At 38.3% G+C, this 22,489-nt stretch overlaps 1 protein-coding gene across 1 annotated transcript; it reads left to right on the top strand.

Annotated features, from left to right (window-relative positions):
- The first annotated feature begins 3,764 nt into the window (after positions 1 to 3,764).
- LOC108042974 lies at positions 3,765 to 21,669 on the top strand. The gene is made up of 4 exons (XM_017121498.2): positions 3,765 to 4,153; positions 18,729 to 20,190; positions 20,378 to 20,569; positions 20,634 to 21,669. Exons 1-4 carry the CDS (start codon positions 4,073 to 4,075, stop codon positions 20,843 to 20,845), a joined length of 1,947 nt encoding a protein of 648 aa, XP_016976987.1. The 5' UTR covers positions 3,765 to 4,072; the 3' UTR covers positions 20,846 to 21,669.
- Positions 21,670 to 22,489: the final 820 nt, after the last annotated feature.

Raw genomic sequence — 22,489 nt, 5'->3', positions numbered from 1 at the left:
CAATCTGTTGCCGGCAGAATCAGCTTTAAGTACTCGCATGCAAATCCCACGTGGGTGTGTGTGCTGTCATTGTCAGCCCCACTTCCCCTATTTTTTCAGAGACTCGAACAATTATCGATTCTTTGTCAAACTTGCCGGACAGTGTTGTGGATTTAGCTATTTGGTTTGTATTTTTTTCTCTATGAAATCTCGATATGAAAAAAAAAGTTTTCCCATGGTATTTTCACCCAATTAAAACCTAAATTATTTCATTCATGATATCACCACTACTATGTATATACTATTACTAACCAAGTTCACAAATTGCTTTGTTTTTTTTTAATAACTTAATTATCTGGAAAATTATATCAAACAGTATCTACCTACCTTACAATCCAGTGTTTTTTTCGATTTGAACATACATTTTTAAACCTAATTATGTATATACATTTTTATACCCTTGCAGAGGGTATTATAATTTTGGTCAAAAGTGTGCAACGCAGTGAAGGAGACATCTCCGACCCTATAAAGTATATATATTCTTGATCAGGATCACCTCCTGAGTTGATATAGCCATGTCCGTCTGTCCGTCTGTCCGTCTGTCCGTCTGTCTGTCCGTCTGTCCGTCTGTCCGTCTGTCTGTTTCTACGCAAACTAGTCTCTCAGTTTTAAAGCTATCGGATTGAAACTTTGCACACACCCTTCTTTCCTTTGCACGCAGTATATAAGTCGGAACGGCCGGGATCGGCCGACTATATCCTATAGCTGCCATATAACTGATTGATCGGAAATGCCATAACTTTCGTGTTTGTAAGGTTAGGAAGTTGGGATTTTCTATGGGTTTTATATTTAGCCAATCAATCCGACCTACCAAATTTCATAAGGATCGGCCGACTATATCCTATAGCTGCCATATAACTGATTGATCGGAAATGCCATAACTTTGGTGTTTGTAAAGTTAGAAAGTTGGGATTTTCTATGGGTTTTATATATGGCCAATCAATCCGACCTACCAAATTTCATAAGGATCGGCCGACTATATCCTATAGCTGCCATATAACTGATTGATCGGAAATGCCATAACTTTGGTGTTTGTAAAGTTAGAAAGTTGGGATTTTCTATGGGTTTTATATATGGCCAATCAATCCGACCTACCAAATTTCATAAGGATCGGCCGACTATATCCTATAGCTGCCATATAACTGATTGATCGGAAATGCCATAACTTTGGTGTTTGTAAAGTTAGAAAGTTCGGATTTTTTATGAGTATTAAGAATGCATCATATGAATAATTTTGGAGAATATAATTTATAGAGTATTCTGCAAGGGTATATCAACTTCGGCTCCGCCCGAAGTTAGCTTTCCTTTCTTGTTTATAGTAATATTGGCTATTGGCACTTGAGAAATTTCCACTCTGATTTTATAACGAGTGAACTATGGTTGAGGGCAAAAGGGGGCATCCGAGCTGTGGGGACATTTTCGTTTCCAGAGTTATTCCCAGTTGCTCAATTGCAAGTTATTGCTGTCATCATCACTCCATTGAATTCATAAACAATGAGAAGAGCTGTGCATGACCAATTAGTTGCAAGAAAAGAACCAAAAGATTGCCTTGATGGATGGATTGGTGTTTTGGCCTTGCCTGCCCATTTTGATTTATCCTATTTATGAAAAACAATAATAAAAATGTTACCAAAAAATTTGGTTACATTGAAAGGTTAATCTGCTTTGAAAGCCAAGTATTGTATTTGTATTTTTAAACCGTCCCCTACTTTTTTTTTTATTAACTTCGAATCATGTATTGTATGGTCGTATTAATTGACTTCAGCATTCTTAATTTTTATTTTGTAACAGTGCTTGTATAAACATTTTAAGGTGTAATGTAGTACTAGCGCCTTTGTGCTTTTGAGGCATTCCGAAAAAAAATTGCTTAAAAAAAATTCGTTTTAGGGCCTGCTTGAAGTATATCACTTATACGCACGGTTGCCTTTGATTGAAGACTTTATTCTAACTAACACAACGTGACGTATGAGTTATTTCTACGGAAACTTCGAGACTATTTTAGAACGCCAACATCTTAAAATAAATAATTGTTTAGTTTTCGAATACATTTATTGCATATTAAACAGGTTTAATTAGGTTTTTTATTGTAATGTAAATACATAAGAGATAGTCATAATATATTGGTATGGATTAGCCTAAAATCGAATGTTGTGCATGGTTTTTCATAAAGAGGTATGACTGTAAGCACATACACTTGCACGACGGCGCAGAGAAGAGAGAGCCAGAGAACGTGAGAGGCCATTTGCGCAACTGCAGCCGAGTCAAAAGGCCAAGCAACGAGGAGTGAAGAAGGAAAGAGGAAAGTAGAGAAAAAGGAGAGGAGTGGAGGCAGCAAACTCTCCAAATGCAACAAATGCGCCACAACTTCAGACAAAGAACGAATGTAAACAAAGAAGCAAGGCACATTGTTGCTGTTGTTGCTTGGTGATTTTGGCAAGCAAAGTAAGTAAGCAAGATCTCTCTCTACCTCTCTCACTTGCTCTCTCGATCGACATTAGAACGCGATCTTGAAACACAGCCCCACACACATGGACACCTAACATGGCCAGGCTCTCTCAGATGGACGGCGGAGCGACTCTCTCCGGATGGAACAGTACAGTGGGACGAACAGCCGTCATTAAAGTCAACATTGATCTGCTTTTTTCAGCCTTGCTCTAGTTTTTAGATTCGACATTAATTTGATAATTTAAGTTTTAATATTATTTTTTTCGATTCTAAACTGTTGCGTTGTAATTGTAAAATAACGTACGCGATTATCAATAATCGAATGTACTAGCTATACTTGCGCATTGAAAGAAAAGGAACAGGAAGTATGTACATATGTAAATTAAGCCCTTCTTTCATTATTATGATAACCATAAGCATTTTGATATTTTTTGCAAAATTTTAGTTTTACTAAAAAGAAAGTGTCGCGTCGAGGTCAAACTGAGAACTAATACAGAGATCTGCCTCCAGTTCCGCCCCACAAACGCTGCTAACTAGTCACTCCATGCTCCGTTCCACTGTGCGACGACGGTAGCGGCGACCGAAGCAGCGGCGGTGGCATCGGCGGTGGCGGCAGTCAGGCCAGCGCACCAGAGCAGCGACGGGACGGCAAACGGAAAACAGCAACGGCAGTCAGTATCGATTGAACAGCCGCGCGTACCTCATCGAACCGAGGAAGAGACGCGACGACGAGAGCGAGCGAGACGGACAGGCGACGAGACAGAGCGACCAGGGCCAGGGAAAGGGAGAAGGAGACGGAAACGAAGACGGAGACATTGAGCGCCTGCCGCCCCCTCTTTTTGTAATAAATAGCGCTGTGCGAGGCGACCACGCTACCAAACGGCAAGAGTCCGCTGAGAGCGACGCAACGCAGGCCCCAAAGGCCCCGCCCCCGCCTCCCACCGACAAGACATCAGAACAACAACCACAACAAAACACTACCAACAACAATAACACCAACACACACATACCCACAGTCAGCACCCCCCTTGAACACAAGGGAGAACAGTGAAACAGCTGGATGAAAAAAAAAACAAGCTGACCAAAACAAAAGCAAATACTACCAACTGGCCAAAAGAAAATAATTAACAACAAAATAATAAAAACATCCCAAGTGCCTTGCAACAAAAGAAAACACAAACCACCAATTTAAATAAATTTTGATAAAATAACAAATTAAATTAAAATTCCAATGTGATAAGAAACACTGATAAAGAAAAAATCAAACAACAAAAAACCCACTCAATCCTTAAATATTTATAAACAGCAGCAGTCTGCTTTTCTGTTTTTTTTTTTAAGTGTGTTGCCTAAAATCATGGAAATGAAAAAATATAATTAGACTTCATCAAAAAACAAACCACAGATACAGCGGGCATAAATTAAGAAAAGCGAAAAAAAAACCACGACGTAAAAAAATATCCATAAATCTATATATACTACACCTCATATATAGATACCTAAACAACAAAGCAAATCCAGGAAAACACACAGCAGAAGAAAGAGCAGAAAAAGGCGAGGAGAACCGAACCATACAACAAAGACAGCAGAAATGGCAACCAAACAGCCCAGAAAAGTGGCCCCCGATGGCGGATGGGGATGGGTCGCTTGCTTTGGCGTTAGTTTGGTCAACGTAAGTCGCCCCCGATTAAATACTAGATTGATTTACCCCTTCGACGACACATTCCGATATCCGACATGCCAATCAATTAGGAGACCAATGGCTGTGACCTTTCACCACCCTCCTACCCTTTTTCCATCCAGTTGCAATTCATTGTTCCTGTTCTCCTGCCTCACTTCCCTCATTTGCACTTAGGATAGGTTAGTTCCGAACCCCATGGCATTTCATAGTTATATGGCTGGCGCTCGTGGTAAACTTGTTTTCATATGAACGATAAGACTCCAATGAAATATGACGAAATTCAATATGCTTTCTAGTCCTACCCGCATTTTCACATGTTTACACACACCCCGATTTATGGGGCTACCTTTAATGGCTCACTTGTGGGGCGGCGCATTTAAGCCAATTTCATTAAATATAAATTACCTAATGGACAGGAGCGAGTTACTGCTGTTTTTTTTAATAGCTTAAAATCTCTGTAAGTTATATTTTATTTAATTTGTGCTTACTAAAATATTAAAAGTAGTAATTAGTTACAACTGACAAACCGTTTAATTAATGTTAAACACAGGGATTTAAATATATAACAAGAAAAGATAAATGTATCCCTACAAAAAACTCGTATCGGATTAATTGTAATGTTTGCGTGACTTTGATGCAAATCAATTATTCACAAGCGAGTGTTGTTGACCACATTTAAAATATATAATTTTATTTAAAGATGTGACCATTGCATTTAAAGTTGAAATCTAAATGTGGGTTGAAAAACTCATACCTGTTTTTGAATAACAGTTGGTTGAGTGCAAAAACAGAATTAGTTACACAGCTGTTTTAAGGGCGATCCAATTCCTATCATTAGAGCAAGCATATGCTTTTGTTAAGCTGGTAACGAAACAGAAGTCCTCTTAATCACTGTTTCTGCCTAAACATTTCTGCTATCAATAAGGTTTTAAGTTCATAATTTGCGAAATATAAAACAGAAAACAAACCCCTACAAATGACCTTCTACCTGATTTCCAGAGCCCATGGCATCTGAATGTGTATCCAAACCTCTATTTGTATCTGTATCTGAATCTGGGCTGCACCCCGCAGACTGCTATAAACTCTTTTTGATGAAGTCAGTCAGCAAACAGCTGCTTCCTAATTTAAAATGAGCCAGAGAGAGATGCCCATATGGAGAGGAGAAAAAGGAGACCCCCGATCTCATGGCCAAAGAGTTTTCTGTGGGTTTTCAGATCGCATCTGTCTGGCGGTCACGCACCCGCCGCGTGATCTCGAAAATGCGTCTCAACAGAGTTTTTTCTCAGTTTCTGTAGTTGGCTCTGACTCCTTATATGCCTATATACAACATTTGTATTTTTGTTTTAGTTCTGTTTCGTTCCTCTTGTTGCTGTTGCAATCTGGCCCGAGGCACCAAACAAAGAGATTGAACGCGAAAATAGGATGTGCTGGCATATTCAAGAATCAATTGACACACTTTTCTTGATTTAATATATGTATCACATAATTCTGAATAGATATTTGGAATTTTCTTGGCACATAATACCCACTATTATCACTATTATCATCATAAAAAGAATTTTATGAGATCATCAATTAAGTGTCCTATGTTGCTTCTTTCATTTTATCTGCGCCCAAAGAAACCAAGAATTTTTGGTTATAACAATGGAATTTGTTTGTTGGCCATTTGGCTAACGATCAATCTAAACGACTCCACAATTAATATACATTGGGCAAACAATAAGATTTAATCACTATTGATTGCATCACATGGTTCCAAAGCAGATATTCAGTCCTGAGCAAAGTCCACTATCATTTGTATGACGCATCGCTAGTGTGAAGCACTTCCAAAAGCCTCAAAATCAGATCATGGCAATTATGTAATAGTCCTAAAATTGGCTTATTTCCATTTGAGCGATAACCAAGCGACTTGGTAAATGAGTCGAGACGATGTGCAATTATAAATGCTAATTGTGTGTGGCCAAGCGAAGATCTCGAAAATTGACAGCAAAAGTCCCATGCAATGATTATGCGTACTCAGAGTGGAGACAATGATATGAGCATTATAGGTGCTTATATCATCTGGGTGCCGCCGACTCTGAAAAAAAATCCACGGAACACAGATGGGGGGATATGGTTAGGATGTGAGCACGTATTGAGTGCCAATGCTCGGTCATTGAAGCCAAATGCGTTGGGACACGATTTTTCGAGGGTGGTTTGAAAAGTTGGGATGGATGAAATCCCTGAACTAAGTAATACCCGACAAACCAGACAAATGGATATTAAAAAACAAATCTACATTTTTCAATCTGATTTTATTATTTAAAATATTTTAAAAAATATTTATATAAGAAAAAAAAACTTTTTATATTCAGAAATGCGATTATTATTTTAAATCTATACATTACTTGACACTTTCTAAAATAAACTGATAGCAAAAGTTTTTATTATTATTTGATTTAATTTGCAACTATGTATCTTGTAATGCAAATGTACATATTTCATTTGAAAAATATCGCATTTTTATATAACCCCCCTTTAACGATCCATTTTCGTATACTGGACATTTATCTGCCAACCCATGGTGGTTGTCACCTCCAGTCAATCCTCACCCAACGTTTGTTGCAACAAAAACAAAACACTAGAACGAAACCTCCACCAGAAATGCGCCATTTGAAAAACAAATTGAGTGTTTGGCACGGAATTTGCCTTTTATATTTGGTCTTTTGTATATGTACATATGAAGAGAGAAACTAAATCCACGACACTTGGGGATGGTTGTAAATAAAAATTAGTGCAGGAAAGAGAACATGAAAATTCCCAAGTTCCAAAATATTTCGGTTAAGATTTGTTTAAATATTTGAAATCATAAAAAGTTCGGTGACGTCAGGGCCAAGTTCACACGACCTTCGAACGATCCCGAGCAGGTGGGCCCAACACGAAAACAAGATCTTTAATCATCTCCTAATCAGTCGATTAAAACTGTCCTGAATCATGGTCGTGCAAATATATCCCATGGAAACAAGATAGATAAGATATTTGTGACCCACTTGGTCACACGACCAACTTCCAGACTTCGACACCGAAATCTCGAGTAGTTTGTTTTAGTACCCCTTGCCGGAAAATTTAAAACACTCGTAAAATTTAATTGATCCTCGGCACAATAGAATGAAAGGTGCATAGCGAAAACAAAATCGATCTTCATCATCGGGGGAGCTGTATTATTGGGGTTAGATGGCGACTGCCTGATATGCCAATCATTCGATTATGTGTTCGATTACTTCTAGGTTAAGTTCGAACGACTAATCGCAATCGCAACTTTTGTTTGTTTTCGTTCCGTTATACATACTACCACTATCTTTCACCGGGCACACGTTTAATCGCTTTTAAATCATTTACGAGGCAAATTAACACTTGAACCTTATACAACGCGAGAAACCAATAGAGAAATATGTGCACCATAAACAATACATTTTTGAAGCTGGTACAAACAACATGGGTCTAACGCAATAATTCAAGTTGTTGCCATGATGACTGGACCCCTGAAGAAGTTTATTTTTCCTCTCTCACACAATCTAGCCGGAAACATGGCCGTAAAAAGTTATGAAAAATTTATTATTCACTGATTTAAGAATATTAGGAGTAATGGTGACTTAAATTGCCCAGTTGAACAAGCTACTTAATTTTATTACTGAGTTAAAATAATGTAGCATTGATTTATAATCAAATAACGAAAAATATCAGTTGAAATATACTTAAATAGTATTTTTAATCAGATAAGCTGAGAATCATCTAAAAATATCAACTGGAAATCAGTTAATTATAGAAGTATTTTATAAGTGAATTACATGTTAAAACGCAATTCACAAAATGTATAAATAATGTATAAATTGATTATGTTAAAATAAATGGGTTCTTCGCGTTATTGAAAATTGTTACTTATTGAAGTTAATGTATTGGAAATTGGCAAGTACCATTTAATCGCCTGATTCAGAGGCTTAAAATTCTTTTTCTCTGTATTCACATATTGAATGTCTAGTCGGGGCACATTGTTTAAATACCTTATCAGAAACCAAAGAAAAAGAACCGCGTCGTCTGTCTGTCTGCAAGGCCCAAGGCAATGATAAAGAACGACTTGCTATATAGCCAAATATCCTCGCAATCCAATTGAAAATACGCTGAAAATTGTTTACGTAAGGCCGCAAAACAAAGACCCGTGGCCGAACCCATTAGCCAAAGCACGTGACCGATACCGAAAGGCGGCGAGAGCAGATAAAACTATGGAGATATATGCAAAAGCTAAAGATATATAATTTGGAAATGGGTTTGCCTCGAGGTTGCCGACACTTTTATATACAATCATATTTAACCTCATCGGAATAATTGCTGCATTTATTTGAAACAAAATATCCATTAGCGTATTGTCATTAGGCCACAAAACGATTTTATATAAAGCGTGCTTATCGCTGTGATTAATCATTACTTATCGCTTTGTTTTAACTGCAATCAAAAGTGTAAATAAATATCTCAATTATTGACAGTGCCTTTTAAATAAAAGTGATGTGAGAGAAGGTTAAGTGGTATCTTAACATATTCGAACAGTCAAAATATCAAATAAATTATAAATAATCAAATCATTATGTATGAATTTAAATCCTTTCCATTAAATTGGTGGAAAACATTAGTTATCTACAAAACTAAAGTGCGCTTTAACTCAATTTTTTAACTGCTCAATATTTTCTTTGGTTTAAAAATCCTTTGTTAAAAACTAAAAGAAAAAAAATGGGTGGAAATTCTCTACAAATCCGTGGGTCAATTGATTGACTTTGCCACTCGTCAATTTGTATTTGATTGTGATTGATTTCCAGCCGTGTTTTTGTTTGAACATTGCGGCTGCAAATTAAATCTACTTTTTTTCCATGGAGCAGCTTTGACAATAGAAATCCAGTGGGTTGTAGCGCTCTTTGGTTGACCGATGATGAAATTTGCACAACGATTGAACACTAGCCGAAGATTTCTTCTTCGAAGAATGACTGTGGACTTTGCTCCACTGACTTTGAACGCACGACGAATCTTTCGTCTGTTGTTTTCATTCCCATCTGTTCTTTTTCTATCCACCTATCTATTTGCCGTGTGTGTCGTCTGATTTGTTGTCTCTGTTTACCTATAAATTATATATGGTGTTTTCGCATCTGTGTGTTCAGTGTCAGCGCAATAATGAATACCAACTTAATGTTGTGGCTGCCACTTGTGCTGATGCTCTCGTTCGGCTTTTTCCCAATTACTTAGCACTCGGGGTATATTGTATTTTGATACGATTATGCAAATATCCTAAGTATTTATCGGAAGTCGAATTAATCAAGACTTTAATTTGTTTATTATAAATGAATGCGCCGCATTTTATAATAATACCAAACACAATATTAGCCAGTCGAATTTCTATCCACAAAGATTTTTAACACCGTACTATTTTTATAATGGCGTGTCCATAAGAATCCCTCAATTGCCCTAAAAACAATACCTTTTTATCTATTTATTTATTAATTCATTAAATCTTGAAAACGTTTTTTATATAGAGGGTATTTCTAAGTCCGACTGGTTTTGCGCCCTTTAATTTCTATTTGGAGAGTGTCATTCCACCCCTTGACCAGAAGCCAATTTGGAAAGAAAAAGAGCAAAACAAGTAATTAAATATACAAAGAGAAGTCGTCATTGAATCGCGCTGTCGCCGCTACCATTTCTGATTGCGTTTTTGTTGCGGTCTCTGTTATCATTATCAGGTGCGATTAACACATTGGTTCGTGGGGCTCAAGATGTTACCAAAGCGAAAACCCCCCGAATCAGCAAGTGCCAGGCAATTAAGCTTAAAATTTAGCACATCGGCTTAATTGATAATTAGAATACGCGGATTTCGATTAGCAGAGAACTGGACATGTAAGGCGGGCGTGAGAGACCGAGTTTCGAGTCCCCAGTCCCCAGTCCCCAGTTCCCCAGTCCTCCAATCCCCGATCTGTACCCATCTTGGGCGTTCTGTCGGGTGTAATCACCCTGTGTTTGACCGATCGGGCGACCGTTTAGCATTCGACTAACGCATGCTCACTTAACGCAACTCAATACGTCATAAAAGTATCCGGCATGCTTCACTCGAGTCGAAAAATCTATATCTGGACATGCCCGCACATATGTGTAAACAAACACATATTACGTATATGTGTTTGTATGTGAAGTGGCATTAGTGTCGTCGCACTTCGAAAGCCAATTAGAACATTTCCGAATGGTGTTCAGATAAGTTAACGTCTTTCAAATCAGATGGTTTTAAGGGGTTTCAGAAGTCTGACATTTGGAAAATCGACTGTAAAGGATCGATTACTTGAAGGTCAAAAGCACGACCCCCAAAGGAAACGTCAGTTTATTAAAATAGGCATAATTGTTTGAAATATTATGGAAAGACTGACTGCCGAAGGCCATTAAAATATGTAATAATTTTTCATTGGAAAAGTCTATTATAAAAATAATTACTTTGAAAGTATTCTTATAGGAAGTATTTTTTATTCAAAATACCATATTTTGGTAATCTATAAGTAAATCATGTTCTTGAATAAATAATATTATAAATAAATAAAATGGTAATGTTTACACCCAAAATATAAACAAATTCTCACTTATTTCCCCGACAAATTCCGAATAATTCAAATGTCTTCTTGTTAATTGTGACGTTTTTTCTTTGCACAATTGGTAAATGTGTCTGTGTGGATTGGCCTCTGTTTTCGCAAATGAGAGCTAATTTCTTTGACAAATTCCGAGTACCAGGCGCGAGAAAAACAATAAATAGAATTAAAATAGAGCACAGTAAGCGGTTGAAATATACTAGTAGTATGTGTTTATATTCCTAAGGGGATCGTGCAAACAAGATGCGAACGCCTTTAACTAAGCAAACACACTTCACACAAAGAAGCTGCACAATGAGCATTCGCAAGTGAATGTTAAAACCAAACGATATATCGATCGATCGATCCATGCGATCGCCATCCAAAAGCGTGTGGCGATCTCATAATGTTAATTAAATTTTAACAACTGCTAAAAGCGTTCAGCCGAAGAATCTGTCTATTGTGCTATGGGCTATGAAACCCTACTGCGAACCGCACGAGATCGCAGTATTGGATTTGGATTTGATAGGTTATCAATGTGGGATACGGGTGCTAATTCCCAACCCACGCGCCAGACATTCATCCTCCATAAACTAAATGGTGATTTTCAGATGTTTTAATGCCCAAGTTGGCAACAACAGTCTGCAGATCAACAGATTTTGGAAAATCGACCGATGTTCAATATAGATTTAAATAGATTTAAAGGATCTTAAATTCAGAAAAGTATCCCATTTTTTATGCTATTCCTTTACTCGTTTAATTTACTCCAAATGAAGTTTGTGGTTAATGACCTCTAAATACTTATATTGCACTTGTTAGGTTTTTTGAACACAGAACGGTGTTGCTGATAATGCAATTACAGTCCATAGGGCTTTCAACTAAGTATTTTTTATTATATAGATTATTTTTAATTGACTTCCCTATTTTATTATGCTGTATTTTTAAACTTTCTATCAATTTAGCATTGACTAGTGAATCTAATTGCGAAAAATAGCTACTGAGTCAAGGCAATTTTCCTTTCGATAATTCTCTGAAATCAAAACCCCGAAAAACAAAACGTTTTTGCCACAAGGCAGCAACAGAGAAACGGCATGTAAATTGAATTCGCAAAAAGAAAACTTTCTTCTCTTCCCAATTTATTTTTGCATTGGCCTCAACGACGTCACGTGATCATCGTGATCGAGCGGGGAGAAGTGAAAAGCGATCAGTAAATCTGGCGGTAGCAAAAAATAAAACGAACCGCATAAAAAGGCCCCAAACAAGCCGTAATAGCCTTAACAACGTGTCCCCATCAATGTCAATAGTCAAATGCACATGAGATGCCGTATTTTCCTGCCTCCCAAGCGTTGTGGCAAATCCGGTTTAGTCACAACAAAGGCCAGCACAGCTGATGCTGCCGATCACGTGACTACTCCTCGTCCGTTGCAAGTTGCCCCCACCACAAAAAAAAAGACTCGTTTGCAGCTTACAACAGCTGCTCCCGTAACTGTATCTGCATCTCCAATTGTATACGTATCTGTATCTGAGACCTGCCTATCTGTATATGGGAGTATCTCTGCACGAGAATATGTGTATTGGGTAAATCACATGATTGCGATCATGTGCAAGCCAGCATCGACATCATCAGAGCCATCAGACCCAATATTAAGCCTCCATCCGCTCTGTTTTGTACCCTATTAACAGTAGAGCCTCGAAATAAAGTTTTAAGTATAAAATAAATAATAAAACATTTGTGTTAAGAACTAAAGTGACCTGAATAATAACTTTTTGAAAAGTGACCTGAGTAATAATTTTTTGAATGCAAACTATACATCAGGTGTTGGTTATAGCTTTGTTTATTCACACATAAGAGAAAATAGTCGATGAATATAGTTTTGATTGTGTTCTTTAATAACTCTTATCAGATAAATTATAGTTAAGCGATTTTTGCACAGTATTGCACACATTTTTGGGACCATATGTCAGTGTTGAAGAATTGAAAATACTGTTCTACATTTGTCCGAATTAATAGCAACACAACAATACTTTAAATTCCATAATCAAATAGAGTAGTTACTCAATATCGAGATTAAACTGTAGTGCAGTTCGAATCGCTTTGGCTTTGGTTCAGTTCAATTCAATTTCGAGTTCAGCTTGGTGACGGCTTTTGTTTTATGGCAATGTCGAGTCAACTTTTTGTTATTGTTTCGTTTTCATTATAATTTTTTGTTGCTGGGTGGTTTTAATTGAAATGTTTGGTTGCGGCCGAATCCCCCTTCAGTCGAGTTCAGTTGAGCCGAGTTGAGTTGAAATTTGCTCAGTTTGGTTCGGTAGTGAAATGTACTTCACAATTAATTGTTTCAATTGCCATGAGGGCCCAACAAACAGCAACAATTTAATTTCAATTCGAACATATTAATTCACTGACGATCGTCCTCTGTGTCGATCTTTCTTTTTTTCGCTTCTTATTTTTCTTAACTTTCCGTTTAAGAAACATGAAATATTGTTTTACCAAGAAGAACATTACCCACACGGAGTTTTCAAGTTCAAGGCACTCGTAAAGTTACACAATAAATTAAAATATATGACAAAATGTAAAATTTAAATTATGTAAATTAACTTTTAATTAAGTCAATGTGGTTGGTAGCGATCTGGGGGGTAACTGAATCCGAATAAAATGCATTGAACTGAACGGGTTAACAAATCACCTTACCTTAACACTCCATCCCCATACCCTTGAGCTGAACTTGAAAGTAAATCTGAATATTTAAATTTCCCACATTTCAATGCCACAGAATCATTGGGTTCTATATAATTTTATTAATTCCCTCAACAGAATGGATTACTCGTACATTTCGAATTTTCAGCTGCTAATTAAATGTAGCCAAATTCTACCTCAATTAACCATAACTCCAATAATTAATTTAAAAATGTAAAACAAATTGAAAAAAGGCAACCTTTGCATGTTCCGAATGCATGTTTCGAATGCAATTACAGAAATAATAAGTTACAATACGTAACTTTCCGCACAATTGAAAAATGCGTGTGTTAATGCCGAAAATAAATTCATTAAGTATTCCCAATTACACAATTTTACAATTTCTCTAGACTATTACCTGTAATTGACCGATTCTGTCGTACATATAAACGAGCTACTAACTTCTGGAGGCAATTATTGTTGCAAAGGTAGACCAGACCGACCCGGAAATTAACCTAGGGCTCAACCATTCACTTCTTATCAAGCTGAAAAATGGACAGTAGAATACCAGATACCATTTAAATATTAAGTTCAAATTGTGAAGGAGAAACCACTGGAATGATGAAATATCAAGTTGGAAGCATAAAAAATGCCACGCAAAACTTAATGGGAAATCGATAGGATGAATGGACTTGATTTACGACGGCGGTCAAGAGCTTCCTAAGAAGGGGGATGAAGAGGTGGAATCCAGTGACGTCTGTTCGGCAACGTCATCATCGTTGACATGGGGGCGACATATTATGATGGCATAATATGGGTTATATCCATCCCACCCACCACCACACTTCACGACTTCTCGAACTTTGGACTTGAAAATTGATAACACGCCAAAAGCGAATTCGAAACCGGTAACACACACACGCGCCACCAAGTGCCTCCCAAAAGCCCCATTCAATATCTTTCCAGATAGACAGTGGAACTTTTCGTATCCCGAGACCCAGGCGTGCTATTTTTACATGTTGTGAAATAGGTTTAAGCTGAGCTAAACTTTAAAAATAGATCAACTAACTAGGAACAAGGGAAAGGTTGAATATCCAAGCAATGATTTTCTAACATTATCGGTTTTGAGTTTAAAGTATAATTAGTAAATCATTTATTTTGGTGCATTATAATTTGCGTTTCAAGATCCGTCTTTAAAATATATCGAAAACAATATTGCGGATATTTTACCACATATTGGCGAATTAATAGACCGTGAATGTGGCGTCCCTTTACTTAAGATGATTTCCAATTTTGCCAATATTGTTTACAATTCTAAGAATTAAACTCCAGAAAGTAGCGTGGATTCTGATATATTGCAACATTATTATTAATAATTGAAATTTGCAGTATGAGTTTTTCTGATAAAAACATTCATAATAAGTAGACGAAATTGATACATTTTTAAATACAGAAATTAAAGTAAAATACATTTATTGAACGTTTGGCTTCCGATTCGGATGTGTAATTTATGAGTACTAAGTTGTTTGACATATGTGTAGATTGTTTAAAAGTCAGAAAGAGAAACATGAGAAAATTTGAAATACGACTTTGAAAGCCATAAATCTCATCTTAAGTAGTTGCTATTGTAGATTGTTTAGAGTTTTTTTCTGACCTTAAAAAGACAAATATTTCTACCCCATAAACCCTTCAAATACAATTGACTGAACTACGACAACGTGTTAGCCGCGTGAAGGGCGATAGCGAAATGTTAAGTAATATTGTCTATATAGGGAACGGCAACGATATAGCAATAGTCATATATGAACGTATTTTTATATCTGTATACTTATATGTATAAAAACCAACTTTCGTTGCGAACACTCAAGTGTCACGTTAATTTCACGCAGTCGACGGCAACGAAGTATATACTTGTAAATTAGATTCGAAAATATTGCACGATATGTTTAAAAATAAGTTAGCAGCTAATTGTGCAAATTTCGCATCTAAGCCCCCCTCTTTGACCACAATTAAATTATACCCAGCGGCGCATAAATCAATAAGCTGATTTGGAGCAATATCGACATCCAACAAACAGATTCCCAGCGTGTTCCCGACTTGGTTGTTAACGGGTTTGCTGTTTGACTTTGGCTGTTATTCGCTAAAACTGTCGAGCACAGCCGCGAGTCAAACCAAATATAAGAAAACATGTGTATATACATATATCTAGAATATGGCAATAGCTAATAAACAATCCCCAACAGCAGCAGGCAATAGGCTACCAAAATATTTATTTACACATTACAATAAAAACCCTCCTTGTCCGCCGCCAGCGCTGAAAATGTGCAAATTTGAAATGAAAACAGGTCGGATTAGTTTTTGGTATTCTTGAAATATTGTTGAATCGAAAAACAAGCGTTGAATGAGATTTCCTTTTTATGGCGGAACTGGAAATTTATATCCAGATCGAACAATTGCTGTAAATCAGAACAATCCAATTAAAGTTAACTTTTTGGCAATTTTAAAGCCCTTGTACAGTGAAATTTGTTTATTTTTATTAGTCAAGTCAAAGCGTTACTAAATAAATCAGTTAATTGATTGTCTATGCAACGAAAAAAGTTATTGTTTGGCGATATAATAAAAAAGAGAACTCTTTAAAATAACTTTAAATCCTTAAACGTTTTTTTTTTTTACAAGTGCCAGTAGAATGTTGTGTTATTTAGCCTATCCAACTTGATCAATCAACTGTAATTGACCTTATTGAAATCAAAGTGTGGGAATTTAAAGTGAATTATGGAACCCCAATTGCCCCAACCCAGAGTAATATTGACTTCCCCCTCATTATCACAAATGATTGAACTATTTTAGCAATATTCATTTGGCACACCTAGCGAGCGCGTGTTGTTTTCTTCAAATGTTTTTCCTGCTTCAATTATGAGTTCTGATAATTGAATTATCAAGCAATTAAAGCTTTGACTGAAACGCCCCATAAAAGCACATAAAAAAGTGCCTCGGACAGGCGCCGTAATTCAGAAATTCGAAAATCAATAGGCACCAAAACGCAATCAATAATAATCGCAGCCCAACCGCAAACAAATAAAACACTTTAAGAAGCCCATCAATCGGGTATACATATGCTTGGTCGGACTAAAAGGTTTTACTATATGTTGGGAGTTCTTAGTCAAAGTTGGAAGTAGATATAAAATAGTTCTGAAAAGGCCATCTATAACTTTTCTTTTAGTAAACTTATTTAAAATTCGAACAGATTCGAACTGTAAACTTCAAAGCAGTGAAAATGATTTCCCACCGTATTTTATTTAGTCATAATAAATGTAAAGAAAATTTGTTATTCCACATTTATTATTACCTTAAGTGTTTTACGATAGTTTTAAACGTAAGCTTTTTGCAAATATACGGCATACATTTTTTACTCATTAGAGTAATTGAGTCACCCTTCTTTCGAGAACAATTGATTTTAGAAAAAAAACTCGTAAGGCAAATATAATAATGAGAAACTATAAAGATAGCGACATAAAATCATTAAACAAAAATTAATCTCCAATTCTTTTTTCACCCACATTTCCCACACTATTAATTCGGTTAGTTGACCTCTAAAATGTACAAACAAACGGAATTTTGATGCCAGCCCACAACAAAACTGTATAATCTAATACCAAATTCATGCCAGTCCACTTTATAGGCCAAGCCACTTTACGAATACAAATTGGACATGCTCGAATTTCGAGTCATGACAGTCACCATCCATAGATATGGTACCACAAGGTCCCAAGAAGGAATCGTACAATGAAACAAATAGGAAAAATCCATCAATCAAATCGATCATGAATGGGAGAGAACGTCCGACTGACTGACTACTCAGTCGCACGTCCATCATATTCCGAGTCCCTGACGTGATAAGGGCGAAACTCATTGAGATGGTGGTCAACGGAATTATTGCACAACTGATAAGGTAAAACAGAGGCCTGAAGAGGACCATCTGAAGTGCATCGATAGGCGAGTAGTGCTGACTTCGGGGTTTTTTATTTGCCCGCACCAAAGGGTATTTATACCCTTGCAGAGGGTGATCTAATTTCAGGCAGACTACATAATATAGCTGCTATACGAACAATTGGAGTACTAATACACGCATTTAAAAAATTCGGAAGACTATATCATATAACAAGATCGGCACATTAATAAGAAAATAATAGGAAAATCAAAAAAACGATCTCGAGAAAATGTTATTTGTATAATTTCAATAACAAGTTCGCTTTCATTGTTTTAAAACAATTCGAATATTACACAGTCGGTAGATTGAATCGTTAGTCACAATCGTTAGTCGTTAGTCGATTTATAGAATAATACATTTTTATTACAGCTGTAAGGGTATGTAACTTTGGTTTGCCGAAGATAGTTTGATTCGTGTAGCGTTTTTTGGTTTCCCGCTGAAAACCGATAAGCTTATTTTTACGATATGGTTATCCGTGTGATGACGTTATGTTTTGTGTCAGTTTCTCTTTCCCTTTTCCTCATTCCCTAAAAAAATGCCGTTCCCCAATGTTGGTTCGCTGATAATGGAATGGTTATGGCTCAGCGCCCTCTCTCTTCCTCTACGTAGTTCTTTCCAAGTTCTGCCTTCGGAGCCGATAAATCACGCGGCCTCTGAACGGCAGATTAGCTCGCACAAATTGGCCCACATAAAAATACAAATAGAATAAAAGTAATACAATGTACACGAAGCAAGTGTATAATTTATGGGGTGCTGAACGATCAGAAATCGAATTTCAATTGAGTCGTGGTCGATCCCTGAGGAAATAATAACTAATGATGTGTAAGACAACGCGAATTCTTTAGGAGAGAATGACCTACCCTTAAAAAAATGCAGGTATAAATAAAAAGAACGAAAGTTCTTCAGAAGATGATGGCGCATTTTCTTGGTGTCTCAGAGTAGGACTACCATTAGGTAGGTGACGTAATACATATTATTCCTATAGCACATTTAATGGGAGAGTGTCAGAACTACACTTTACTACGAGTGGAGAGTAAATATGATTTTATATTTGAACTTATTTTAGCAAATAAATAAAATGATATCATGGCCCTATGAAAAATAAAAGGGGGTTCCCAATTTTTAGATATCTGTATGAATACTTTAGGACATTGGCTTATTCTTCAATATTGCTCAGAATTGTCATTCCCCAACGAATTAAGAGCAGCCAAGTCGACCCAGTCTAACTTGTACAATCAAGCACTCATCCGACAATCTGTTATCCTTCTCTTATAGCTGGCCACACGCTCCATTGAACCGTCGTTCGGCCTGCTCTTTGGCGACACTCTCAAGGATCTCAATGTGGGCACGACGGGGGCAGCGGTGATCATCAGTGCGCTGGACGTGTGCATGAACTTCTCTGGACTGTTTGTGGGCCCGCTGCTGAAAGAGTTCTCCTACCGCAAGGTGGCCATCGCCGGATCGCTGCTGTGCGGCCTTGGCCTGGCGCTCACATCGCCGGCGACGAGCATGGCCCACATCCTAAGCACTTACTCCGTGATCAACGGCATCGGCGTGGGCCTCTCCACGTCGGCGGCCTTCGTGGCCCTCAACCACTACTTCAAGCACAAGCGCGGCCAGGCGGTGGGTCTGTCGATGGCCGGGACGGCCATGGGCATGCTGATAATGCCGCAGCTGGTGCGGATCCTGCTGGAGGCGTACGACTTCCAGGGGGCGGTGCTGCTGCTGGCGGGCGTGGCCCTCAATGCCACGGTCGGATCGGTGCTGCTGCAGCCGGTGAAGTGGCACATGAAGGAGGAGTTCGACGACGAGGAGCTGATGTGCATCTCGGCCCTGCCCACCCCGCAGCCCCAGCTGACGGTGGGCGGAGTTGGGGGCGCGGCATCAGCTGGAGCGCCCGAGTTCAAGGTGATCAAGGAGGATGGCAACGAGGAGGATGCCTTGCCCGAGTTGAACACGCTGCTGTTCAACAAGCACCATCCACACCAGCACTCGATGCGAAAGAACTACTCCGAGATGGCCATGAACACGATGAATGGTTCCAGGCTGGGACTGCCCAAGAGGCCCACTTTCCCGCGGATCATGTCCCTGGCCGGTGTTCAGTCCGCCGCCCATGGAGCGGGCGGAGATTCGGGCGGCTACACATCGCAGGCGGAGGTCAACGCCACGCAGCTGCGCTGCCGCAAGGCCTCGGTCACCTCGAACCTCTCCTACATGGACTTCACCGGCTCCATTCTCCAGGTGCACCTCAACACCGGCGACGATGAGTTTGAGCAGAACGATCGCGAACTGCGACGTGTCGGCACCGCCACGGGCAGCATTGTCCTCGGCGGTCACCGGGACAGCTTCATCAAGATGAAGCCCACCGAGCTGGACAAGCAGGCCGAAGCAGCCGCCGCCCTCGACGAGGAGGCCAAGAAGAAGGCCAAGAAGCCGGGCTTCTGGCGCCGCTTCGCCGATCTGCTGGACATTGATATGCTCAAGGACAAGATGTTCCTCAATCTGCTCTTTGGCCTCTCCATTTTCTATGTGGCCGAGATGAACTTCAAGATGGTCACCCCGTTCTTCTTTGCCAATCTCGGCTACAAAAAGGCGGACGTCGCCTTCTGCCTCTCGATCACGGCCATCACGGATATCGCCGCCAGGATTGTGTTGCCTCCGATTTTCGATCGCACCACGATCAAGAAGCGCACCATTTTCCTTGTGTCCATCATCTTTGTGGCCCTGACCCGTTCAAGTGAGTAGCTATATTGTATGATTCATTTCATTTACGATTAGGTCTCAATTTCAAAATAAATGAAGTCCAGGATATTATTAGAGATTTTACTCTAAAGACTATTAGGATTTTTACAGATATAACCCTCGATGGGTATCCTTTTTTCTTGTGTTTCAAATAAGTAACAATGACATCTTGATCATTTTAGTTATGGCTGAGCAAACGGAGTGGACCCAGTTGATGGTGTGGCTTTCGATTTGCGGCTTTTTCCGTGGATCCGCCCTGAGTAACTTTACGCTAACCGTATCCGAATACTGCTCACTGGAAAAACTGCCCTCGGCTTTTGGCTGGCATTTGGTGGGCAAAGCCGTGTTCGTCATTACTTTTGGACCACTTATTGGTAAGGATCATCTATATACTGACTGCTTGACTCCTTACTTAACATGGCGTATCGTCAATTTCAGGTCTCATTCGGGACGTAACCGATAGCTACCCGATTTGCATACACACCCAGAGCGTTTGCATCATGATTTGCGCCATTGCCTGGGGCATCGAGTACCTGGTGGAGTACATCCAAGTGAGACGTCGCACCGCCGATGCCGCCCAGTTGCCCACCCAGGATGGAGGTGCCACGACGATGACGACGACGACGGGACAGCACGATGTGAAACTGTAAGGCGATGGCGGCAACATAGATGGACCAGATAGATCTACTTTAAGGAAGACAGTCTCGCCGCGGGGCGGAGGATTTCCTCCAGCGAGTACCCAACTTTAAATATACTTAAGAGGGTCCCTGCACAATGCAAGGGGAAAACTGTAACTGGGGAACAGGGGTTTTTTCTGGCTCCCCACTTCGTTTAACACTCGAGTGTACGGCCCTAATCCCCCAAAATGTATTAAAACTCAATTTAGTTAAGTAATTTTTTTCGTTTGCGCTCTTTTTTTTTGCAATATGTTAGGTGAGTCTTAAGATCTTGGAGACATAATCACACACACTCCATACCACACATATAACCATTACGATATATAATATATATTGATAAGCAGGATTTGTGAGTTTTAGTTGTATGGAACACATCTCTCAAATGTAACCAACCCAACCCAAGGGGATACAAAAAATAATGCCCCACAAAAACCACAACAAAGTGCGTTTAATTATATTTGTTAAAAAAAAAGAAAAACAATATTCATTCATTTATGTTTCCAAGTTTTTTTTTCTAATTTCCGCCATTCTTTTTCTTTTGTGTTTTGCCTTGAATTGTTCTCTCTTTTGTTTATTAGTGAACTTGTATGTGATAGTTCAAAGATAGTTTTTAATTTAGAAGTTAATCTATACTTATAGAAATACAGATAAATGCATCTGCAAATATATTGATGCGACAACAAAGTAAGAAGAAAATATTGAAAATTGATCGGCTTTAAAATGTACCTTAAGAGCGATGTTAAGCAACGACAAAACAACTAAACTATACAAACATAAATAAAAAACAATATATATCATTTATTGTATGTGTCATTTAGAGACAACTTTGGTGTTAAGCTAAGTGCTTGAACTGAAAAGTATACAAAAGATGAAATAAGATGAGATGGACAAAGGAATTGAAAAGCCCGCCAGAGGTAAAATTTCCTCAATTTTGAAAACTATGGGGCCAATCCTAACCAACCAAATGCCACAATATATATTTACAATTGAAGGTTCCTTACAGCGGAGCATTAGAAAGCTCTAATACATTGCTGATCAAGATCAAAATCGAAATGAAAGCCTTATATGTGTCCGAAATTTAGTATATTGTAAGACATGTTAGACAATTTAACCAATCTAACTAACAAATCCCAAACGATAAGCAATAAAACGCAAACAAACCACTCAAATCGTGGTGCAAATGACCAAGTAAACTCTATATAGCAAACTTTTGGGCTCAGTGAGAATTGCTACACTGAAAAATTAAACAACCGTTGCCCAGACAACGAAATTCGGATATACTATATACACAAACTATTATATTAGGAATATTTTGGGTACTTGAATTTATCATGGAGTATATATTTTTTTTCGGATTAGTACATAGTAACGAGCGATTTTGATACAAGCGTATGAAGCAAACTTTTGGAAATGTATTGCCCGATATTGTAGCCTTATGAATCAATATATATTGTATCAGTATATGAATTTGTGTATATTAAATTGGAAATAAAATGATGAACAAATAAAGTAATAACAAACATTTATTTGAAAGGGGAGATATTTTCTGGAACTAATTTTGACATTGAAGCGAAAACAAAATGGGACAGGTAATATCATTGTTATTGCGGGGTTGGG

Source organism: Drosophila rhopaloa, unplaced genomic scaffold (genome assembly GCF_018152115.1).
Source record: "Drosophila rhopaloa isolate 14029-0021.01 unplaced genomic scaffold, ASM1815211v1 contig_3, whole genome shotgun sequence".
Taxonomy (NCBI): Eukaryota; Metazoa; Arthropoda; class Insecta; order Diptera; family Drosophilidae; genus Drosophila; species Drosophila rhopaloa.
The sequence above is the reverse complement of the archived record's forward strand: the minus strand, read 5'-3'. Positions and strand labels throughout refer to the sequence as shown.